The sequence below is a fragment of the Lampetra planeri genome, chromosome 37, assembly GCF_965212315.1.
Source record: "Lampetra planeri chromosome 37, kcLamPlan1.2.h2, whole genome shotgun sequence".
NCBI lineage: Eukaryota > Metazoa > Chordata > Hyperoartia > Petromyzontiformes > Petromyzontidae > Lampetra > Lampetra planeri.
In genome coordinates, this window is record NC_136143.1 from 3,756,346 (window position 1) to 3,780,895 (window position 24,550).

Consider the following 24,550-nt stretch of genomic DNA (forward strand, 5'->3'; position numbering starts at 1 on the left):
AGGCAGAGTCTGAATGTTCTTCTCGACAGACCTGTTCTCCACCTGAAGATGGCTGCTTGCGTTGTGGCCGAAACGTCGTGAGAATTATTTTATGATGTTTTATTTTAATTATTTTCCTTCTACGTGACTTTACTGAAAGAACCAAGAAGATGAATCCCTGCAGTCACGAAAGCTTTAAATCGAAAAGAGATGCTGCTACTGTTATCACTGTTCGTGGTGCTGTTTGTGCTGCTACTGGTGTTGTTACTGTTGCTGCTGTTGCTACACCAATACACGTGGCCCGACCATGGCCAGGGGCGGACCTGGGGAGTCACCAGAGCCTCTCCCTCCGTTGCCACACCCTGCACAGCTGTTCAGCCTAAGTGGATTAAAGGTAAACACTCCACAAAAACAGCTCTTACAGTGTAGATTCCTGTCCAACGCCGTGTGTCCAGGGTTGCCCAAGACAATTGTAAGGCTTTGTTATCGAAAATATTCAAATCATGGCGGAGGCACTCTAATCAGCAATCTGTTGACACGATTGACATTGGATTCAACGTTACGTTTGTGAGTGTCTTCCTCTTAAAATCAGGTGAAAGTTGTCCAGCAATTGATTCTGCCACTGCTGGCCAGACGTCTGGAAACAAGTGAGAAATACCCATCACACGCAACTTACCCATGCCATGGTCTAACTCTGGTTCTTAACTTGGGGAGCACGCACCCCCTGGGGATGCGAGGACATGGCAACATTTCTTCGAAGGTAAATAATCGAAACAAATGGAGCACGGGCACATAAGCACAACTATGCTTTGTTTAATCAAACTTGGGTATGAACATGCTTGTTTTATAGATTGAGAACCAAGGTCGTGCAACGCTGCAGTGAAGGTTAAACACCTACTGCTCTAACTTTGTGCATTCCGTTTATCCTGCTGGGTGGACAGGCGGGGGGGCAGAGGGGCGGTAGATTAATAACCTTGCACCATTGTTTAAACTGCCGTGCCGGGAGATCGAATTGAACTTGACGACCTGTGGATTGCAAGTACTGTACTGTGGCGCTCTGGCAGCAACCAGGTTAAGAATGTAGTTTAGTTGAAACGTAATTTGCACGGTAAACTTCATGTACCTCCTTGGTGGAAAGGCAATTCCCATCAATACCTGGCGAGAGAAAAAAACCCCCAGACATTGTCATCGTAATTATTTATGCCAAGTTGATTTTTTTTTACTCCAAATGCCCGGAAAAGTGACTTCCACCACCGCATGAATGAGGGGGCCCTGTGAACAGCCACGCACAAACACCCCCCATACATTCCCTGCAGAGGAATCGCTTTAATTGGACCAAGTAACGTGGGGTGCGTGCTGGGAATGACATTAATTGGCAGTCCAACTTAATCGGAGCAGACCTGTCCACCCACCTACAATTTTGAACCGTGGTTGGTGAATCGCACAGAGATGGCCCGAAACTGTGAGCCTCCCATCAGGTGGCCAGATAATAGCAGTACAGCAAGTAGGTATCATTTATAGCACAGTACGTATAAGTGTAATTGAGTTATCCCACGGTGTGCGTGGGGTTTTCTCCCGGTACTCGGCTTCTTCCCACGTGCAATCTAGTCATGATTTAAACAGGAACTTTTGCCAAACTTCCCACTGTAGGGCTCTAAAAAAAGCGACTAGAGACTCAATCCCATTGCAGATTATTTTACCTTTTAAAGTCCGTCTCCCTGCTCAAACGAGCAACCGGATGCAGCTTGTTTCTGCTGGTGGCCATGAGCCAGTGGTGGAAATTCCACATTCCTATGGCAGGGAATATATTTGTAACACGCATTGCAGTTGTCCTGGTTTACACGAAGGACGATGAATAAAGTACTGTCAAGGGCCGCTGTCCCTGCAGGGAGACGTGAGCAAGGGAGAGCAGGAGGCTGTCGGGCATAAAGGCAGGGGGAGAGCCACGCTTGTATTGTAAAAGTAAAACGCGGTTGAACTTACTCTAGATGGCTCCACCCTAGCAGAGCTCATGCCTCCCCAAACGGACCAACTCTGATCAAAACACGGAAGGGCAGGGGAAGAGGAGGCGCAGGACGGGGGAGGGGGGAGGAGGAAATTAATTGAACGACGTTGGGTGGAGGCGAGGCGTGGATTCGGGGACTGTGGGGGGTTGAGACTGCCTCTTCCTCCTCCCTCGACTCCGCCAAGACGGGAGGAGCACGCAGCTCCATCTGGGGCTGAGCCAGGCGACGCGTCGTCCTATAGAAGAGAGTTCTGCACTCCGAGCTCGTGAGTCAGTAGGGGAGAAAGAGGCACGGAGGAAGCAGAAAGTTGCAGCTGTGCAGAGCACGCACTGCGCAGCAATCGTAAGCGCAGGGGGTTCCTGCGGACGGCAGCGCAAGAGGGGAGGCGGAGTGGCGGAGGCGATGGATAACTCTTACGTTAAAGAGGCGAAGGAGGTCCTGGCCCATTTCGGGGTGGACGAGACCAAGGGGCTGTCGCAAGACGAGGTGGTGATTCTGCGAAAAAAGCACGGTCCCAACGGTGGGTGAGGTGTCCGTGCGTGCGTGCGTGGGTTTCCTGCACGGGTGTGCGCGCATACGATTGGTGGTGTGTGACTTTATACACGGTGTGTGCAAGTGTGTGTGCGCGCGTGTGTGTGTGTTACTCTTCGTTACGACTGCGCGTGTCCTGCACGGGTGTGTGTGCTTGAGCCGCGTTTACGCGAGCGAAAATCCCGGCAGGGAATGTCAAGAGCGCTTGACGGGCTCCCGTCATGTGAATGTGGAATTCCCGCTGTCGAGTTCGCGTCGAGGCCGGAAAGCTCCGTCTGGGGGGGGGGGGGCTCTCCTCTCTCGAGTTGTTTACGAGTCCAAGTGCGAGCGCGTGCGGTGGCGCTCTGCGTGTGCATGAGACGCGTGTGGGGAGCGGTGGCGCGGTGGTTAGCGCACTGCGCTCGACGAACCCGTCGACCGGAGGTCAATTCCAGGCCGCGGGCCAACGTCGGTGGCGAGTGATGTCTGAACCCGAACTGGGCCTCTCCTCGGTCTACTCGGCCTTAAAACGAGTGCCTGGCGCAGTGTGTGAACATCAGCATTGAGGAGACAAAGGCGGCCGGGCGTGGGGCTGGCCACCCACCCCCTCCTGTGTCTTCCCGGCCTTCATAGGTGCTCGCTAATAGCACTTGCCCCAAAAGTCTGATAAAGCTATCCGGGGAGTCTTTGTGTATGTACGTGTGGCTGTGTGTGTGTGTGCTGCGTTTGTTGTAGCTGCGTATATCTTTGTCCGTGTGTGTGCGTGTCTTGTGTGTACGTGTGTGTATCGCTGCGTGTGTGTGTACGTGTTGGTGCGTTTCTGGCCACCCACCCACCTCCTCTTACGCCTTGGCAGCCTCAATAGTTGCTCACTCAGAGCACTTGCCCCAAACGGCGTGTTAAGGAAATACGGGGACAGGGGGAGGTGGTGGGAGGCTCTTTGTCTTTGTGCTTGACGAGGTGTGTGTACGTGTGTACATGTGTGTGTGTGTCGCCGAGTGTGTGTGTGCGTGTGTGTGTGTACGTGTGTACGTGTGTGTACGTGTGTACGTGTGTGTGTGGCTGGCTCTGCCATGTCAACCTGAGCGGGGGAGTCGAACCTGAACTCCGTGGGGCTTCGCGTCACTCCGCCTCGGGGCTGGGGGGGGCAGTGCGGCCACACCTGGGCACATTCCTGCCCCCCCCAGCCACCACACCACGCCCTGCGTCTGAAGAGCGGGGGGGGGGACACGCGGGGGGCTCCCGGTGGCGCAGGCTTCGCTCGGGCGTGCCTGGAATGTTTGGCGTGTACGTGTGAATGTGTGTGGATGTGTGTACACGCGGCGTGCGTGTTGTCTGTGTGGGAAGGGGGGGGTTAAGCGCTGCGCTACGAACCCGGCGGCCCGAGTTCGATTCCCGCTCCACGAGCACCACAAGTGGCGATTATATGAAGCGGAACTGGGCCTCCCGTAGGTCGACTCAGCCTCGAATGAGTCGTGGGGTGTAAATATCGCCACTGGAGAGATAAAGGCGGCCGGGCGTATTGCTGGCCAACCATCTCGTGTGCCGTTCCGGCCTTAATAGGTGCTCGCTAACAGCACTTGCCCCAACAGTCTGCTCGGGGTATGAAGGGGGATCTTTTGTCTTTGTGTGTGGAGCGGTGGCGCAGTGGTTGCGCTGTGAACCCGGCGACCCGAACGGCTCGCGGCGAACATCTGTGACGAATTTCTGCACCGGTCCCGGGCCCTCCACTCGGTCGACTCGGTCTAAAAAAACAACACGAGTACCTTGGTGCGATGTGTCGGTCACTAGGGAGACAAAGGCGGCCGTGGGATGGACTATAGTTCCGCCCTCGTGTGCCGTGTTGCTCTCCATGTGTGCTCGCTAACAGCAACTTGCCACCACCAACAACAACAGCAGCAGCAGCAGCCTGTGTTGGGGGGGATCTTCTTCGTCTCTGTATTTGGGTCCACACACACAAACCCCAAACAGAGTCGAGTGAAAGTGTGTACGTGGGAGGGTGCGCGTGAGTGTGAACGTGAGAGAGCCTTTGAATTTGACTTCACTTCAGGATGGCATTTAGAAGCGCACCTAGCCTGGCACAATCGCAGTGGCGCGTGTGGATGTACACAATGAGAACGTGTCGATATTTATTTTACTTTTATTAATTATTTTTTTTTTACCTACGTGACTTTACCGAAAAAACCTAAGAATATGAATCCTTGCAGTCACGAAAGCTTCAAATCTAGAAGAACGTGTCGACACCGCGTATACACCCACACTCTCCACGTATACGCACATCACGATGTGTACGTTGTGGCGTGTGTGTGTGTGTGAACGCGCGTGTACATGTGTGTGTGTGTGCATATGTGATTGTACCAGCGCGTCTGTGCGTGAGTACTGTGTGTGGTCGCGTGCCTGTGTGCTTTGCGTGGGAGTGGTGGTGCAGCGGTTAGCGCGCCGCCCTACGAACCCGGTCACCCGAGTTTGATTACCGCTCACGCCGACCAACACCAATGAGACGATGATATGCTCTTTGGTTCTTTCGGTAAAGTCACGTATAAAGAGAAAATAATAAATTAAATACTAGCATACGACGTTTCGATTGCAACACAAGCAATCATCATCAGGTATAAATGAAATAGAAACACAAATCTAGTATACTTAGAAATGTAATGTAATACAACAGAGAGTCGGATAACATAACAGTCATCACCTTACCTGGTTGATTACGTTCTTCCTGAGAATGCAAAATTTGAGAGAGAGATGAAACACAGAACCAGAGACATATAGACAGACATATAAGTAGAGACAGATATCACAGAGATACATAGAGAGAGACGTACATAGGCACACAGATGATATGAGCCGGTCTTGGGCCTCCCTGAGGTCGACTTTCGTGCGGTGTGTAAACATCTCCACTGGAGAGACAAAGGCGGCCTTGCGCGGTGCTGCCCACCCACCACCCCCTCGTGTGCAGTGCCGGCCTTCGTAGGTGTTACTCGCTAACAGCACTTGCCCCAACAGTCTGTTAAGGCTACACGGGGGAGCTTTGTCTTTGGGTAAAAGTTCAATTTCTGCTTCCGGCCAATATTGGTGACATTTCTCTGAACCGGCCTCCTCTAAGTCAACTCGGCCTTAAACGAATACCTGGTGGAAACAAAGGCGGTTACCTACCCCCTTGACCTTTGAGGTGGTTGCTAAGAGTCTGTTAAAGGCTGTATGGAGGATATGTGTGTCTTTGTGGTGCGTGTACACACGTGCCACCTCTAGATCCTGCAACCCAGCACCTGCATGGGAGCCGATTTCATCGCTCCGTCTCCTCGGGTCACGTTCCATTTCGTCCTTCGACCACCAATCACCATTCTAGCCCGAACCTACGTACGGTGCGAAAGAAGTTAAACGTACATGCATAGCTGTGACGTGGCCTGCCCAAGCCCATGATAATCACATCACGGGACTCATCCCACAGTGATCCATCAACCCCGTGTCTCAGTGCTGGCCCCGGGGGGGGGGGGCCTGAAGGCTTGCTGCCCCTCCCTATTTATGTGGCGCAATTCCACAAACGAGTTTTTGTGTTTGTGTTTTTTTTCTCCTCTGAGAAAAAAAAAACGCGCATTACATAATCATAATCACGCATCCTCATCATCGGCAGCATTTCATAACCTGCCCTCTCAACACTTGTGATGTCACTGATGGGCAAATGTAATGTGTATATTCGTGGAGTTACACGTAGTGTGTAAACGTGATGTGCGCACGTGCTCTCGTGTGTACGCGTGGCGGTGTGTACAGATGCTGTGGTGTGTAGACGTTGCGTGGTGTATACACGTGGCGGGTTGTGGGCACGTGGCCTGATGTCCACGAGGTGCGGTACACGCAGCTCGCCAGAATCTCAATCCCACATTTCCAGGCTTTTCAAAGAACGACCCAACAATTGACACCATCCCGGCCGTCTCCCTCCTGCGTGCGCTTGAATGGCAGACCGCCTGCCCGTACCGGATGTGGTACCGGGTGTCACAGGTTTGGCCTGCGACGTGGCAGTTCGTACACGAGATGATGGCGAGTGGCTGCACTGGATTCATGACTTTATCTGTGCGGAGCGTTGCGTTGCGACACTCCCTTCGTACGCGTGGTGGGTTTTCTCAGGGCAACTCTGGCCTCCTTCCACGCGAAAGCCAAACGCGTACCTTTCTAAAGCTGGCCAAACGTAGCAGGACCCTTCCTGAAAAAACAAGTCTTTACACTCAGGATTTCATGGGCAGCGAAAGGGCGTTATCATTGATTTGGAGAGAATACTGCCTGGCTGACACGGAGTGAAGGTTGTCAGCGTAAGGTACTACCACTCCTGCCACGACAGTGCATGCCTTTCCATAATAGTCCTATATTCTCCAGTACAGTACTGTCTTTGAGGACATCTGGTAACCCTAAAGCATTATTCGCGCATGCGTGATGCACTCCACCGCGTGTACGCAGCTATCACGAGGACGAAGGAGGGCGAGATGGATACGGCAGGAATGCCAAAATAATTTCTGAGCTGTTCCGGCTGAAATTAAGGGCTGGAAATAAGCACGCCGTCCCGCGGCCAACGCGGCGTTGGGGAGGCCCTCGACCAGCAGTGGGTTGGCAAATAGGCTGCACGTTGACTTGGATGCAGTGGCAGATTAAGCTCATACGGGGCCTGTAGCATATGTTATAAAGGGGCCCTAAATAAAAAATAATAATAAAACAAATGTTTAACTTGCATAGTAAAGTATTTGATTTTCTCATTTCCTATACAGCCAGATAATACCTTAAACACCCAGTCGTTCAAAAAGTTGAAGGCAGTATAGTACTATAGTAATAGAGCAAGTGCAGAATCACTGAACCGGAATTGATAGCTTGAAAGCATTTAGCGTGGGGCCCTTGAAAGTGCCAGGCTACTTGTGCTACTGGGATAATCCGGCACTGCCTGGATGGTTGGTTGGTAGGGGAGAGAACCAGAAACCCACCTCGTATGAAGACGCGACCACAACCCACGTCAAATTATCGTGCGGTGGCTATTTTAGGAACTCGAAGGTCCGGGACCCGCCCTGACCGGCACGCGGACTTTTGGGCGTGGTGCCAAATGAGAGCTCTCAGTTGAATACTCTGCGAATCAGAAGAGCCACATCGTAACTGAATAATACAATCCTAGTAATAATAACAATCGTGCACGTGGGAACACCATCACTTTACAACACTAACGTCTACACACAAACAAAAGCACCGAGCCTTTGTGAAAGTATGCAAACATAAACCCATCGGCAGCAGTTCTGATGAAGTGCATTATGGGTCTCTTATATGAGGTGACCATCAACAAAACATCTGAGCTAATGTGACCGACCGACGGTCGTGACGAGTCCATGGACCAATACCACACGCACATGTATTTATTGGCGCCATCAGGGTCGGCAAAACGTTGCATCGTATCAACATCTTTACATCGCCAATAAAAAAAAATATTTTTATTACAATCGGCAATAACCTTTTTGATAAGGAACTTATCGCACAATCCACTTTGATTTGCTAAATACGGAAACCGCTCTGTTATCGCTAAATGTTTGCCGCTACCCGCGCGGTGCTAAATACTGGTGTGGCTCGTCGATTGGAAGCTTTCTGAGCCCCCCTTCACCACCACCACCAGCATCAGCAGTAGCAGCCTGCCTACGTGCTGTATTCTGTGAGCGTTCGAGTTGATTTTTTTTGGTGAACCAGCTGAGAACTCCGGAGACCGGTATAGAGAGTCACCCGAGATCACCAACATTACAAAAAAAACGCAAATTAAAAAAAAATGAAGCACAACATTGGAGTTGAAGAGAAATCAGCCACAGAAACAAACTTGCAACACGCACGAGGAATCGAAACCCGTTTTGGACAAGCATGAAATCGGTGTTAAATGAAAGTTAATTATCAAACTCCCTGCAGCGCACGACGGCTCGGGCAGATTTATTTTTAGAACTGACCACGGTGCAATATACTAAATTAAGTTGAAAGAACTTCAATTATTAAACTGATAAAGGTGACTACAGTATTACTATGTAAACAAAGGATACATGTCAGAGGCGCGTGTTGACTGCATAGAGTGTGTGTTCACACTCACCTGCAGACCCGCCCATACCGCACATCTATGAAAAAAAGCTTCATAGCATATCGGATTCCTTCTCCAGTCTAAATAAATCTTCTGATTCCGTGTATGACTGATGTTGTGTGTGTGTGGTCTGGCTGTGTGTGCTCTGTTTAAATAGACCGTATGTGAATGTGTGTGCAGTGGCCGTGTGTTTTACTGTGGGTGTTCGCTGAACGTGAGTAGGTGTGTGTGTGTAAACATCGCCAGTGAGGAGACAAAGGCGGTCGAGCGTAATCCTGGCCACCCCCACCCCCTTGTGTGCCATTCCGGCCTTCGTAGGCGAAACTCGCTAACTGCATTTGCCCCAAAAGTATGTTGAAGGCTACAAGGGGGATCTTTGTCTTGTGTTGACCCACGGGCACACGATTTTGTGGCTTGTGGGTGTCTCTCAGATCGAAAACAGTTTGAGAGCATTCATCCAAATTGTCGCTGTCCCTGGAGTTTCTCGTTGCCATTTCGATTAAATGCGTGCGTCTCGTAGCCAAATGTGGTTGTCTCTTACCCTTGTTCAACACTATATATATACACAACATCTAAATTGTCTCTTCGTCCTGAGCCTATGGAGCAACAGCACACCTCACCCAAGTGGGATGCTTGTGAAACGATTGCCACATATTTAATTGGAATGAGTAATACATGAATAGCGTAGATTACAATGGAGGCGGTTTTTTTGTATTTTAACGAAAGCCACGTTCTGCTCGGACAAGTGTGGGGATGGCGCTTGACATGGAGGGTGCCAGTCTGGGCAAATAAACGAACGCTAACGACTGCATTGGGGCCGTCCATAAACGACGTCACGCACCTAGGGGGGGGGGGGGGGGGTCAGACATTTGTGACGATGTGTGACGAGGGGGTTGGGGGTTTGAGAAATGTGACGTCACATCGAAATGCGCAACTTTAAATAAATATAGACAACACGTTCTACGTAATTAAAGACTTTTTAATAAATGTTTTCTCCTACAACATCAGAGTGCATCGCCACATTAAATACGCACTACAATTACAATAGTTTAAAGCGATTTGAGGGGCGGGGGGCAGAGCTTTGTGACGTCATATTTTAAGGGGGGGGGTCTGACTTTTTGTGACGCCGTGTGACGAGGGGGGGGGTCAAAAATCGTCCAAAATCGCGTGACGTCATTTATGGACGGCCCCATTGGCAAACTTGACGCAAAATGGTACGAATATGCATGGACCCTGAGTCGAGCATTACGAGTTACTACAGCTCCGCTTTGCACGAAAACTTGTGTGTAGGTGTGTGTCTACTGTATGGGGAGCGGTGGCGCAGTGGTTAGGACACTGCGCTACGAATCCGGTGACCCGAGTTCGATTTCCGCTCACGTCTAACACAGGTGACGGACGTCTGAACCGGCCCGGGGCCTCACCTAGGTCGACTCAGCCTTAAATTAGCACCCGGTGTGGTGTGTAAACATCTGTACTGGGAAGACAAAGGCGGTCTGCGCGTGGTGATTGTCACCCCCCCCGCTCGCGTTCCGCGCTGGTTCTCAATCGGCGCTCGCTAACTGCACTTTTCTCAATGCGGTGTTTTTTTTTTGCCGGCTATCTGGGGGATCTTTGTCTTTGTGTCTTATAAAGCGTGGTGAATGTAATTGCTGTCGCCAGCCGGGGGGGGGGGGGGTGAGGGGGGTCCCGCGTTCTCTCGCCGCCCCCCCTCCCCACGTTGCTATTTGTGAAACAAGGCGATGCTGTTTGCATTGCGCCGCTAATTCGCGCGCGTTTGCCCCATTACGCCTAATGAGGCGTGAGCTCACTGGCGGCACGCACTCGGTCAGTCACTCACCCGGTGTCTCTCCCCTCTTCCTCCTCCCCCTCCTCCTCCTCCTGCTGCTGCCTGACCCGCACCACGCGTGCCTCGCCGGGAACAGAGCTCCCAGCGGAAGAAGGTGAGCGAGCTGCAGTGTACACACACACACGTGCACGTACACACGCACGTACACACTCACATGCGCACGTACACAAACACGCGCACGTACGAACACGCATGCACACACGCACGTACACACTCGCACGCTTACGTACACACTCGCACGCACGTACACACACGCATGTACACTAACACGCGCACGTACGAACACGCATGCACACACGCACGTACACACTAACACGCACGTACACACTAACACGCTTACGTACACACTCACAAGCAGGTACACACGCGCACGTACGTACACTAACACGCGCACGTACGAATACGCATGCACACACACACGTACACACTCACACGTGTACGCATGCACAAACGAGAGTGCGCATTAACGCACGCATGCACTAACGCACTTACGCATTCACGCACTTGCACACGAACACACACTAACACACGACACAACGACAACTATGCCCATCGGCACACGTACTGACACATGCAGAGTGCACGAGGGGGTGGGCTTGGCCGGATATCACGCTCGGGCCGCCGCTGCCTCCCCAGCGGTGATATTCGCACAACCTTGAGGGTGGCACGGCTCACCTGCAACTGATCTGTTGTTCTTCTTGGTTCTTTCGGTAAAGTCACGTAGAAGGGAAATAATAAAATAATAAAAATAAAACATAATAAAATAATTCTCACGACGTTTCGGCCACAACGCAAGTGGCCATTCAGACGCTGTCTCCCCGACAGACCTGGTCTTCACCTGAGGACGGCTGCTTGCGTTGTGGCCGAAACGTCGTGAGAATTATTTTATTATGTTTTATTTTTATTATTTTATTATTTCCCTTCTACGTGACTTTACCGAAAGAACCAAGAAGATGAATCCCTGCAGTCACGAGAGCTTTACATCAAAATTTTTATCTGTTGTTGTTCACCTTTGGGAATTCTTCCTGGGAGGCTGGAATAGTGCGGTGCATGGATGACAGAGCGTGCGCTCGGTGCAATTGTGGTTATGCCGTTACCCTATGGCTGCAGGGTTTTGGTAGTACATGTTGTTTATGTCATTTATTGTGAAAATTCCGTCACAGTTCCTATGATCACTGTTTCATTGCTTTCATGGCTTTATTTTTGTGATTTCGAAAAGTTTATTCGTTTAGCCATGTTTGTTTGTTGTAGTACGGAGTAAGACTGATGGCCTTAATCTAAGTTGTCTTGTGGTTGTTGTTGTTTGACTTGCATCCCACTGGGATTTTTGCACACAGCGTTGGTGTACGGTGTTTTTTCTGCAATATTTTGCTGTCTTTTCTTGGATTTTCTGTTTGCACTTAGTCACATATTCACTTTAAGATGTTTTCTTGTTCATGTTTTTGTTTTTTGTTTGTTGCGGTTGCACCCGATTCAAGAGCCGAATGGCTCACAGGGCTATACCTAATAAATTCACTTGAACTTGACCGAGTCAAGTTCAGCCAAGGGATAAACCCGGATCAGTATCCCGAGGATTCAAATGCACCGCTGGCCCGTGATCCCTTTTTAATGCTTTGTGCATTCACCAGATTCCGAGGCTGTGTGTGTGTGCGTGCATAATGCGCGTGCCCTATTGCGTGTACCTCTGTCATCCGTGTGTGTGCGCGTGTGTCTATGTGCGTGTGGGGGGAGCGGTAGTGTAGCGGTTAGCGTGCTGCGCTACGAACCCGGCGACCAGAGTTCGATTCCCGTTCACGGCCAACACCGGTAACGTTTATCTGAACCGGTCCTGGGCTTCCCCTAGATCGACTGGGCCTCAAATTAGTACCTGGTGCGGTGTGTAAAACATCGCCACTAGGGAGACAAAGGCGGCCGGGCGTGGTGCTAGCCACCAATCCCCTCGTCTGCCGTGCCGGCCTTAAAAGGTGCTCGCTAACAGCACTTACCCCAACAGTATGTTAAGGCTATACGGGGGATCTTTGTGTCTTTGTTGTGCGCGTGTGTGCACAGGCAAGACGCTATGGGAGCTGGTGGCCGAGCAGTTCCAGAACCTCCTGGTGCGAATTCTTCTCCTCGCCGCCACGGTCTCCTTCGTAAGTCCCTGTTGATGTTTTCATCTCGCTGTGCGCAGCGACGCATTCTCCGAGGCGGTCACCTGACGTGGGAGTGGTCCGACTGCGTGCGTTCTCGTGGATTGTTCGCTGTACAGCACTCCGACACGTTTTCGGGTCCCGTGCCCGACGTTTCGAACCACGTTGCTAGAAGCTTCTACAGACATGGGTGTCATTGGAGAGTGTTGGGAGCGGTCCGATTTGAAGCTGCGGTCATAAACGCTCGCAGGGTCTCCCTGCTCCAACGAGCGTCGTGGTGGTGGTGGTGCTCGTCTCTCCTGGCGGTCGTGGAAATTCCACATTCTTATGGCAGTGGCTGTCATTTTTCGAGTGGGATCACTGCGTTTGACTTCTCACATGAGAGGAAAATACAAACCACAAACCATCAGCCCACTTCACTTGAGTAACAGACGGCTGAAACCCGGATTCGAACTCGGGTTTATCGGCAGGGCTGGCTCAGTGGCCGTGACCCCTGAACCACTCGGCTCACGACTTTCCGATTGCGAGTCGTGCTACTCTGCCCGAAGCAACTTCCACCCGCGGGTTCACACAGGCGCAGGGCTTCGTTTCAGCCGGACTAGCGACCCAGAAAATATTTCCGCGCCCCGGCCCACCGCATTCGTCATCGCTCTCGCACCGGCTGTGGTTTACCAGGAAGGCGCCACCTCCTCCTCCACTCTCCATGCAGACCCGCAACATGTTCCGTGAGATGTGAAGCAAGCCCTGGTCAGGTCTGTGCATCACAGGGTGACCCCCGTGAGCCTTGCCCCAGTCGTGCCGAGTACATATTTGAAAAAAAAATAATTTTGAAAATTAATTTCTTTAAAGCAGTTTTTCGTGTTTAGTTTGTTTGTCCTTCCCGCATGCGTCCGATTAGCACGATTGGCCATGTACGGCGCGAAAGAAGTTGAGCAGACATACATTTTAAACGTCGTGCTCACAGACTCGGGACAACGATCCCGGCGCCTCTCCTGCTGCGAGGGCGACCTCGCCAAGTGGGGACGGCCTCGTGGGACGCCGCTAACCGAATGATTGCCAACCCCTTCCACTCCAGTGCGCTCGGCGTGAGTGCTGAGCCGTGAAGCGCCGAGGAAATGAAACGGACGTCGCATGGCTTCAGCGTCGCACCGCGCTGTGCAAAGGTTGGCAGCGGCGCCACTGGACCCGTGAGCCGGAGGTCGCTGGTTCCGATTCCATCTCCCGGCGTGGCAGTTGAAATTACGGGGGGCAAGTTTCTTAACTCCCTCCCCCCCCGTGCCCCCTCCTCCACCGCCACCTATGTCCACCCAGCGGTGTGGATAGACACACCGCAGTCGAGTCAATGGGTAGGCCGCGTGTGGTGGGGTGACGTGCGGGCGTCCGCACATCTTGGCAGGCGTCTGTCCAGCGCAGAAGAGTAGGCCGAGCATACCGTGTAGACCAGAGGAGGGGCTCTCTTACGAGTTCCCTCTTAGCGGAAGGCCCCTTCCGCCAGCGGTGGCGCGAGCGTGGAATTGCAGGGCAGCGCCTTTGCCCCTCGCACCCACGTGCTCATCGCAGCGACGCGCCGCGACGACGCTGCTCTCCACGGGTCGTCGTTTCAGCTGACGGCGGCGGCACGGGAAGGCGACGCCCGTACGACGATGAATTATTCACGGAGCGCTGGGCCAAGGGGGCTACGACCCTGCGCGTATCGCACTCCCCCCCTCACCCCCAGGCTGTGGCACCTCTCCAGTTACCGCACCCATCGCCTCATCTCTCCTCAACGCGTCTCAATTCACCTCGCCTGAACTCGCCACACCTGGGCCGAGCAGTTCCACGCCCCCGAGCCGCGTTAATAATTGAGTGGAAAACACCACCAGCGGTGCCGCGAGTGAATGTATGTGTGTGTAATTAAAGTTACGCACACACGGTAGTGTCGTGGTTAGCGCGCTGCGCTATAAATCCGACGGCCACAGTTCGATTACTGCTCGCGGCCACCAACACCAACGACGATTATGCGAACCGGTCTTGGACCTCCCCTCGGTCGACTCTGGTGCGGTGTGTAAACATCGCCATTGGGGATACAAAGGCGGTTTTGCCATGCCAGATGTCTGCGCGTGTCTATATGCGTGTGGGGAGTGATAGTTGTAGCGGTTAGCGCGCTGCGCTACGAACCTGGCGACCAGAGTTCGATTCCCGCCTATGGCCAACACCAGTGATGATTATCTGAACAAGTCCTGGGCCTCCCCTAGGTCGACTCGGCCTCAAATGAGTACCTGGTGCAGTGTGTAAACGTCGCCACTGGGGAGACAAAGGCGGTCAGGCGTAGTGCTGGCCACCCACCCCCTCGTGTGCTCTGCCGGCTTTCATAGGCGCTCGCTTAACAGCACTTGCCCCGATAGCCAATTAATTACAGGCCATACGGTGGGATCTTTGTCTTGTGATGTACGTACACACGTGTGTGGACACTGGCGACCGTGTGTCGCCTGTGTGGCAGCTGAGGGATCTGGCAGAAGGAAGGAAGCAATGGCGAGGCGGGAGGGGAACATTGCCGGCGCTGTTCGTCATCGCCTCTCTTGGCAAAACCGAGTTCGCTCGGTTTTGTCAAAGCGGTGATCCGTGTTACAGGAATGAGCCGCGGGGAGGATCTCGGTGAAACAAAGGAAGTTACAGCAGCGTTGCGGCACACCGAGGAGCAAACACATCGCAGGGAAACGAAATGCATATGACGCGCCGTTCACGCAACACCGGCGCAAGGCGATGCGCGTCGTCGCCGCCGTCGCACCGAGGCCGTGGGCCACGCGTGCTGGCCACGGAGCGCACCGCAAGGGCGCGCGGCCACGGAGCGCATCGCAAGGGCACGTGGCCGCGGAGCGCACCGCAAGGGCACGTGGCCACGGAGCGCATCGCAAGGGCACGTGGCCACGGAGCGCATCGCAAGGGCACGTGGCCACGGAGCGCACCGCAAGGGCACGTGGCCACGGAGCGCATCGCAAGGGCACGTGGCCACGGAGCGCACCGCAAGGGCGCGTGGCCACGGAGCGCATCGCAAGGGCACGTGGCCACGGAGCGCATCGCAAGGGCACGTGGCCACGGAGCGCATCGCAAGGGCGCGTGGCCACGGAGCGCACCGCAAGGGCACGTGGCCACGGAGCGCATCGCAAGGGCGCGTGGCCACGGAGCGCACCGCAAGGGCGCGTGGCCACGGAGCGCATCGCAAGGGCGCGTGGCCACGGAGCGCACCGCAAGGGCACGTGGCCACGGAGCGCATCGCAAGGGCGCGTGGCCACGGAGCGCATCGCAAGGGCACGTGGCCACGGAGCGCACCGCAAGGGCACGTGGCCACGGAGCGCATCGCAAGGGCACGTGGCCACGGAGCGCACCGCAAGGGCGCGTGGCCACGGAGCGCATCGCAAGGGCACGTGGCCACGGAGCGCATCGCAAGGGCACGTGGCCACGGAGCGCATCGCAAGGGCGCGTGGCCACGGAGCGCACCGCAAGGGCACGTGGCCACGGAGCGCATCGCAAGGGCGCGTGGCCACGGAGCGCACCGCAAGGGCACGTGGCCACGGAGCGCATCGCAAGGGCGCGTGGCCACGGAGCGCACCGCAAGGGCACGTGGCCACGGAGCGCATCGCAAGGGCACGTGGCCACGGAGCGCATCGCAAGGGCGCGTGGCCACGGAGCGCACCACAAGGGCACGTGGCCACAGAGCGCATCGCAAGGGCACGTGGCCACGGAGCGCATCGCAAGGGCGCGCGGCCACGGAGCGCGAGCGCGCGGTTCGCTCGCCACGTGTGCACCAGCTGGGGGTTCTTAAATGAAGTGAAGGAATTTTCAAAAGGGCCAGGGAAGGGGCGAAGGAGGGATTTCAGTCGAAGCCACGAAGCGAGAGCTCCTTCCGAATGTGATCAACGCGGAGGGTCGAGAAGCGTGGAAGGACGGATGGGATGCGAGAGGAAGGCCGAGGATTGAGGATGGCGAGGCTGCTGCAGGAGCTGAAGGAAGAGGGTGGGGAGGGGGGTGGCGTTTGTGGGAATGAAGTCAGAGAATGGGGGGCAGGGTGGAGAAGGTGGCAGCCAAGTCCATGCTGTAAACGCCGAGCTCCAGCGAAGGGGCGGTGGGGCTCTGAGTGTGCGAGGGGAGCGGCTTCGTGGGAAATGAAATGGAAATGATTGAAAGTCGCTCATCTGCTCTCCACAGCCCCGGGCCAGTGGTGTAAAGTCCACATTCCTATGGAGGGTGGTGCGTCTATTCATGGGACGCCCTGAGGTGACTCACCGCAAGTGGCGGGGCCCTTGACCGTCACTGAGGGATGATGGGCTGAGTCGACCTTCTGAGTTGACCTTCACTGAGGGATGATGGGGCTGAGTCAACCTTCACTGAGGGATGATGGGCTGAATCAACCTTCACTGAGGGATGATGGGGCTGAGTCAACCTTCACTGAGGGATGATGGGCTGAGTCGACCTTTACTGAGGGATGATGGGCTGAGTCGGCCTTCTGAGTTGACCTTCACTGAGGGATGATGGGGCTGAGTCAACCTTCACTGAGGGATGATGGGCTGAGTCGGCCTTCTGAGTCGACCTTCACTCAGCGTAACTTGTGTGGGTTCTGAGTGCCGTGGGTTGGAGTGTCGAGGTCGAGCTCGTGGCTGGCTGGTTGGGGCAAGGCTACCACCATTAGAGGCCGTTCGGCAAAATGTTTACCGATAGAAATAAAATAAGTAATATTTAAAATAAACTTTTTTTAAACACGCTTTAATGAAATGTACCGTACTAGTAATGGAAGAACTCCACGACTCCAGGAAGTGGCCCCGAAGCTTGCCATAACGTAATGGACCGTGGGCAATTACAGTCAACGTCAACGTGAGTTGACTGTGGATAATTAGACCCAAGCCGGAAACATAACACATAAAAAAGATCGTTTAAAATTATATATTTTTAATTTTTAATGATAGAATATAGTATTGTCATCAGTAAGACATAAGTATACCAAGTTTGCAGTCGATACCGCATTGGGAAGTGGGTACAAATTGAGTTACAAGATTTGAGGATACAACAACAGACAGAATGAGTTAATAAAAAGCGTGTAATAAAGTGTGTGGCTCGTGAGTTAGGGTGAGGGGGCGAGCTCGCACTCGATTGGCCGGTGTCGCTTCTCGTCGACCTAATGCTCTACCCCGCAGAGCGAGGCCCTGGCAGGTTGTTATCTGTGCGTGGCGTCCCCAGCCCCCCTCTCCCCTCCCACCCTTGCCCCCTCGCCGCTAATAAGACGCCAGCCCTCGCCGTGTTTGTCTTTCCAGCACAGGGCGATAGCGGCTGTTTGTTCCAGGCACTCATCCGTTGCTCAGGGTGGAGCCTCCGGAGCAATAACCTCGCTCCCCGCCTCCCCCATAGCCCTTAGCAGTGCTGTCACCTCGCGAGGTGGTTAATTAAGAGCCGGGCGACAATTGCCTCTGCAAACAGAGCTCCGAGTAGAAGTTTCCACGTGCACGTGTGTCTGTATGTGTGTGACTGTGTGTGTGTGTCTGTGTGTGTGTGACTGTGTCTGTGTGTGTGTGACTGTGTGTGTGTGTGACTGTGTGTGTGTGTGACTGTATGTGTGTGTGACTGTGTGTGTGTCCGTTAAGGCTATATGGGGGATCTTTATCTTTGTTTGTGTGGGTGGGGAACGGTGGTGTAGCGGTTAGCGCGCTGCGCTGCGAAATCCGTCGACCCGAGTTAGATTCTCGCCTATGGCCAACACCAGTGAAGATTTTCTGAACCGGTCCTGGGCCTCCTCTAGGTCGACTCAGCCTGAAATTTGTACCTGGTGCGGTGTGTAAACATCGTCACTGGGGAGACAAAGGCGTCCGGGCGTGGTGCTGGCCACCCACCCCCCTCGTGTGCCGTGCCGGCCTCCATAGGTGCTCGCTAACAGCACTTGCACCAGCAGTCTATTAAGCCTATATGGGCGATCTTTGTCTTTGTGTATCTGTGTATACATGTGCATCTGTGTGCATGTGTTCACGGCTCTGCGCGTGTGTCGTGGCTTCCAGGTGCTGGCGTGGTTCGAGGAGGGCGAGGAGACCATCACGGCGTTCGTGGAGCCGTTCGTCATCCTCCTCATCCTCATCGCCAACGCCATCGTTGGGGTCTGGCAGGTGGGTCCCCCCCCCCGCCCCCCCCCCCCACTATCCATCCACTAATCATCAAGAGGGGGAGTTGCAACAGAGCCAGGGCAGAGGGCACGCCAAATGCAGGCAGCTCCCACCGTGACTCATTCCGTGTGGTGTTTAGCGTTTGTTTTAAAGTTTGTTTAACATTGCCCGAGTCGTGCCCCCCCCCCCACTCAAGTTTTGTCATTTCCTGGACCGTTCTATCGGTGTCACATTGCTCACGAGACGAAGACTCCGTTCGCAATTCTCACACAGCAGTGTGGGCCCACGTGTCGGAGAATGGCCTGCTGAAGCGGACACCACAGAGCTACCTCTGAGATCCCTTACAAGTGACCCCTGGTCCACACAGCAGGGGGCAGCACTTTCCCGGGCCCGCGCCACACATTCGTGGGGCCACGGCCGCAGCGTGTGAACGTCACCTGACCACGTCGACTCGTGGATTCTGGGCTTCGTGACCCCCAAATCCTAAATCCCGTATCCACCTCCCCGCGCCTCCCCCCTTCCCCACCACATAGGAGCGTAATGCTGAGGGTGCCATCGAGGCGCTGAAAGAGTATGAGCCCGAGATGGGCAAGGTGTACCGCCAGGACCGGCGCATCCTGCAGCTCGTGAAGGCCCGAGACCTCGTGCCCGGCGACATCGTGGAGATCGCCGGTGAGAGGCGGCGATGCAGAGTAACCGTGACCCCTAGCCGTGACCCCTAGCCGTAACCTCCAGCTGTGATCCCCAACCATGCCCCCTAGCCGTGACCCCTGACTGTGACCCCTAACTGTGACCACGACCCCAACTCCAATCCTACAGGGTCATTGTTAGCTCTTGGGGTTTAGAGCTCTCATTTCATTAGTACTAACCTTTGTTCTAACCATAGCCATGACCCTAACCATCATCTTGATCCAATCCAGACCCGGACCATGACCTTTAGTCTAACAATAATAGCTGTCTCCAGCCCTAACGCTAACACTAACCTCACCTTGAACCCTAATTCCAAACGTGATCTTAACTTATTTTTTGCCTCACCTCTAACCTTAACCCATGACCTAAATCTTAATCATGACAAATTCTAACCATGACCCCTATCTTTAATTCTAACCATGCCCCCTATCTTTAATTCTAACCATGACCCCTATCTTTAATTCTAACCATGACCCCTATCTTTAATTCTAACCATGACCCCTAGCACTGATCAGGCAGAGGGGGGAAAACGTCGGCGAGGGGGCGTGGGTGGGCACTGATGTGGCGCGAATGTGGCACGAGCGTGCTGCATAGATGTTACCGTGACGATTCGGCGAGCAGTGGAGACTCTCACCACCACCATCACCACCACAATCGCCGTGCCTCGCCAGCGCCTGGCTTGTGCCACCAGAACCTTGCGAACGTGGCACCGAGCCGCTCGCTTCCCTGCCAGAACGTCTGCTTTGAATTTTGGGTATCTCGTGTCTGTGCAGGCGAGGATTCTAAAGGAGGGAGGGAGGGAGGAAGGGAGGGTGGGCAGGAGAAGAGGAGAGTGGGGGAAGAGGGGAGGGGGGGTGGGAGTTGAGTGCCTGCAGCATCGCACGCCCCACGGTGTCCGTGGGCCGGGGGCGCAGACCTCCTTGTCGCTGCGTCGCGGCTTCCCGCTGGGGGTCGTGACCCCGCGGTTCCCGCCAGTGAATCCCGGAGGTCGTGCCGGTGCAGGAAACTTGGGGCGCACCCTGAGGTCTCCCCCTTCCCAGCGCGGTGTGGAAACGCTCCATTCTGCACCGGGGGCTTTCCCGACGCCGCCGGAAACTGCCGGGTTCCGGCGGCCGCCCCGCGTCGCCGTTGCTAATCGCCGGCTCGGCTGCCCGAGCCGGGCGGTTCCATCTCCTCCGAGGGACGTCGCTTAGACCTGGAGTGGGATATGGCCAAGGCGGGCGGTGCGTGTAGTCGGGAAGGGGCTGCGGGGGAGGGGGGAAGGGGGTGGAGGAGGGCGAGCGATGGTGAGATCCTATTGCGGCAGCTGCTGCGATGCCCAACCACTGTGCACGCGGAGCGTCCTGCTGCTGCTGATCCTGTTGCTGATGCTGCTGCTGCTGATGCTGCTGCTGCTGATGCTGATGCTGCTGCGGCTGATCCTGTTGCTGCTGCTGCTGCTGATGCTGCTGCTGATGCTGCACATTGGTGCTGCTCATCCGGGACGTGAGCTTCAATAACGGCAGTGGGAGACCCAAACCAACATCCTGGCAGGGAACGGACGATTGCGAGGCCGGGCATGGGAGAGTCACCAAAGTTGGTGGTTGTGATGGTCACAGCCATCAGGAGAACTCTAGGAAAGGAAGAAGGGAGCTGGAGGAGGAAGATGTGGGGAAGATGAGCAATGGAGGGTGAGGGCGAGGAGACGGGTAGGATGATGAGGAAGAGAGAGTAATGAGGAGGAGATGGGAAAGGGGAGAAGTGGGGAGGGGGGAGGATTGGGTGAGGAGGAGGAGATAAGGGGAGGGCAAGCAGAGGCGATGAAAAGGAATGGAAGGTGAGGAGGCGGGGGGGCTGAGATGGTGGTGAGGGATCAGTGAGGGTGCCCGGCTCACGTTCTGTGTGGGCTGGCGCCCTCTGTGCCACCCTCTGTGTCACCCTCTACCTTCACCACCGCTGCTGTCGGCTGCCACTGCTTATCGCTTGGCGATCCGACAGGGCTGGGGAGGGTGGGAGGGAGGGGGAGGGGAGGGGGGAGGGGACGGGGGAACCAGGGCAACCCGGCCACGTGTTGCTCAACCGCATTCTGCCAAAACCACCGGGTGTTAGCGCTGGTTATATAAATATTACACTGGGGGGAAATTAAGGGACTCGAATGCGCATGAATTCTATATTTATCGCGCATTTCGCGATGTGGGAGTTGGCGTATATTTTCGACTTATTTATCAGATGGCCGAAGGGACGGCGGAGTGTAAACTGAAGAATTATTTTGTCGAAAAGGACGCGACGGCTGCGGGTGGATACGACTGAGTTTCTGCTGCTTCTGCTGCCATCATTGTTTGCTGTCGGATGTTGCTGCTCAAGTTGCCACCCCTGAGCTACGAAAAACCCATGACCCATCATGGGATTGAAGACGAAAATCTCACAAGACCGGAAGAGGGGAGAGCCGCAAGTGATGGCATCGTCTTGAGTGGTGCATTTACCGGGACTTTCAACGTCCCTGGGGAGATTTTCCCTGTGCAGCAGCAGCAGCAGCAGCTCCTTCCCGAACAGAAAGAGAATCCCGGGAAAACCATGACAGGTGTTCGCCCCACCTGCTGTTCCCGTTGTTGTCTCTCGATGCCGGGGGAGGAGAGAGCAGCAACAGTGCTATTATCAATAATTATAATAATTACAATAACAGCAACTATCGGGTGTTAAGTTTCACAGAAAGCCCACGGGGGCTTCGCACCTCCGATTAGCACGGTTGGCTACGTACGGTGCGAAAGAAGTCGCACGTACGCGCGTGGCGCTGAACCACACGGCAGCCGACCGTGCAGCACAACCGCGAAAACCAACGCGGCGACGAGAAGTCAGCTCGTGGCACGGGGATATCACAAGCTCCGCGCCGCATTTTCGACGTCAACGGGCAGAGAGAGGTGCCGCCACGGAAGTCGCCTGGAGCTGAGCCACGGAGATAACGGACCCTCGCGCCGCCGCCGCCGCCACCGTCGGCGGTTCGTGGAAACCGGCTCAACCGCCCTCATTCCCCCGGCCGGCCCCGAACCCGGAGGGCCAGACGCGAATTTCGAACGAACGGATAAACAAACAAGAACCCGCGGCTCGCACGCCCGTCGGCGTATCACCCGATTGGTCAAATAACATTTTGGGCAGAACACCTCGACTCCGTAGGGGTCAGAGGTCAGAGGGCTGCGATCGTGAGGTCGACCTGTGATTAAACTGGGTCCTTAAGTGTAGCAGGTCGGTGGTTCCAGGTCAGTCGCCAACGACTGCGCAACAGCACACGTAGCATTTCATTGGGTTTTTGCGACAAATTTTTGGGAAATTTCATTTCTGAGAGTACAACAACGTCAGTTTGACTTTCTTGCAACCAACGTTGCTCTTGGCGGCAGAGCGGGTGGTAAAATTCTGCCCCTTACCATGTGGGGGCCACATGTCGCTTTAAGAGACCTCAGAGGTAGCTCTGTGATATCAATTTCCGTGGGCAGGTTGCGAGCATGAAGAAGGCTCATACTGCTCTGAAAAGAAAGACTTAATATATACTGTATGTATTTAAAAAAAAATCATGCAGAAGTTTTACCACAGTGTCTGATGATTTGAACAAAGTCCTTTGCTAGTTTACCCAGGAGTCTCAAGACTCGTTCTCACGAGGATCCTGCTACTACTTTGGAGTGTTTGGTTAATTTCTTTAGTGAGAGTTTTTGTTTAGATTGTGAGGGGGAAACTAGCGTGGGCCAGAGAAACCCCGCAGCTCATCCAAGGGCAGAACACTCGACCTCAGCTACTTGTTGTCAGCCACCTACTTTCTGTACTGCTCGAAGCAAGTGCCTGTTCACCACGCTGCCATGGCTGAGATCCTCACAGCTCCACGGTTATCTCGGTGCGGTTCGCAAGCCTGACCACCTCCTGATTGCTGGATTACCAGGCGAGGGTTTAATTCCTGAAAAAAAAAAATGCCTTAAAAGACAACAAAGTGACACGAAACCGAAGCCTGTCCGCGTCTCGCGTCGTCCGCACCCGCTGGGAGTTGTGGCTCGTGAAGATTTGGAGAGATAAGCTGGCGTTGTTGTGATGCTGCTGCTGCTGTTGTGTTGGCAGCAGTGCACAAGCACAAGCAACTAAAAACTTGAAACATTCATTAATGACAACACCGCGGTCCTCTGGCTGTCGCCTGATGATGCTCGTTGTAATTACCAGCGAAACGTCGTCGTACTCGGACTGTAAATGTTGTGGGTTTACTCTCCAACACACCGGTGTGCTTAACTAGTAACGAATTGGCATGTTTAGTTTACGTGACAAACACTTACTGATTGGCTGTGTCGGGCGGTGGTGGGTTTAACGACACAATTAATATTTACGCGATCTAACCCAAAAAAAAAACCTCGTGGTGGACAATCTAAAATATAGAAAATATATATGGTGACGTTTCGGCCTCAGCACATTGTTTGCATAATCTGCTACGAATAAGTGTTAAGAATTGTTATTTGACCAACATGCAAAGCTTTTTCATGAAGCGATGAAGACGAGTGATTAGAATGAAAGATAAGCGAGAGACGGGCGAGGGAGCTGTAGACACTAGGAAGCTGCAGACGAGAGATGAGTGAGATAAACGAGAGAGAGCTGTGAGAACTTGAGAGGCAATAGATACAGATTCTTGGCCACATGCACGGGCATTATGCACTCGCCAATTTTATTGTGGTCAACTAGAAATGATAGTTGAAGACCACTGCCCTTGATTATGCTGCCTGTCCTCACTTGCTCTGCCACCCCCCCCCCCCCGCTCCCCTCCCAGTGGGTGACAAGGTTCCGGCCGACGTGAGGCTCACCTCCATCAAGTCAACCACGCTCAGGGTGGACCAGTCCATTCTGACAGGTATGGCGGCGGCGGGGGGGGCACAGCTATGCTGACCGTCACAGTGACTCACAGCAACGTGTGGCCTTTGCTTTACCGCTTATTCTGGGTCACGGGTCGAGTCACGTTCACGATGACAATTATGGGCATCGTCGTCGTCGTCAGTCATGTTCTATCCACTGCTGGAGGAATCCCTCTCCTCATTGTCGTCACTCCCCATGCGGGGTGCCGTGATCCCACAATAAACGTGGCTGCAGCACGCGATCCGCTTTCGTCGCTCCGTCTCCGTTGTGGATGTTCTCCCTGGGCGTGTTCTCTCCTTTGCCTGTCAATGGATCACCATTCTCATAAA

At 54.2% G+C, this 24,550-nt stretch overlaps 1 protein-coding gene across 1 annotated transcript in view; it reads left to right on the top strand.

The window, feature by feature from the left end:
- The first annotated feature begins 2,048 nt into the window (after positions 1 to 2,048).
- LOC144730943 (sarcoplasmic/endoplasmic reticulum calcium ATPase 1-like) overlaps positions 2,049 to 24,550 on the top strand; it is a 42,403-nt gene continuing 19,901 nt past the window's right edge. Inside the window, exons 1-6 of the mRNA XM_078611823.1 lie at positions 2,049 to 2,505; positions 10,503 to 10,520; positions 12,476 to 12,558; positions 18,576 to 18,680; positions 19,211 to 19,349; positions 24,139 to 24,219. Coding sequence (XP_078467949.1) covers positions 2,388 to 2,505; positions 10,503 to 10,520; positions 12,476 to 12,558; positions 18,576 to 18,680; positions 19,211 to 19,349; positions 24,139 to 24,219 — 544 coding nt within the window. The 5' untranslated portion in view covers positions 2,049 to 2,387. The remainder of the gene's footprint in view (positions 2,506 to 10,502; positions 10,521 to 12,475; positions 12,559 to 18,575; positions 18,681 to 19,210; positions 19,350 to 24,138; positions 24,220 to 24,550) is intronic.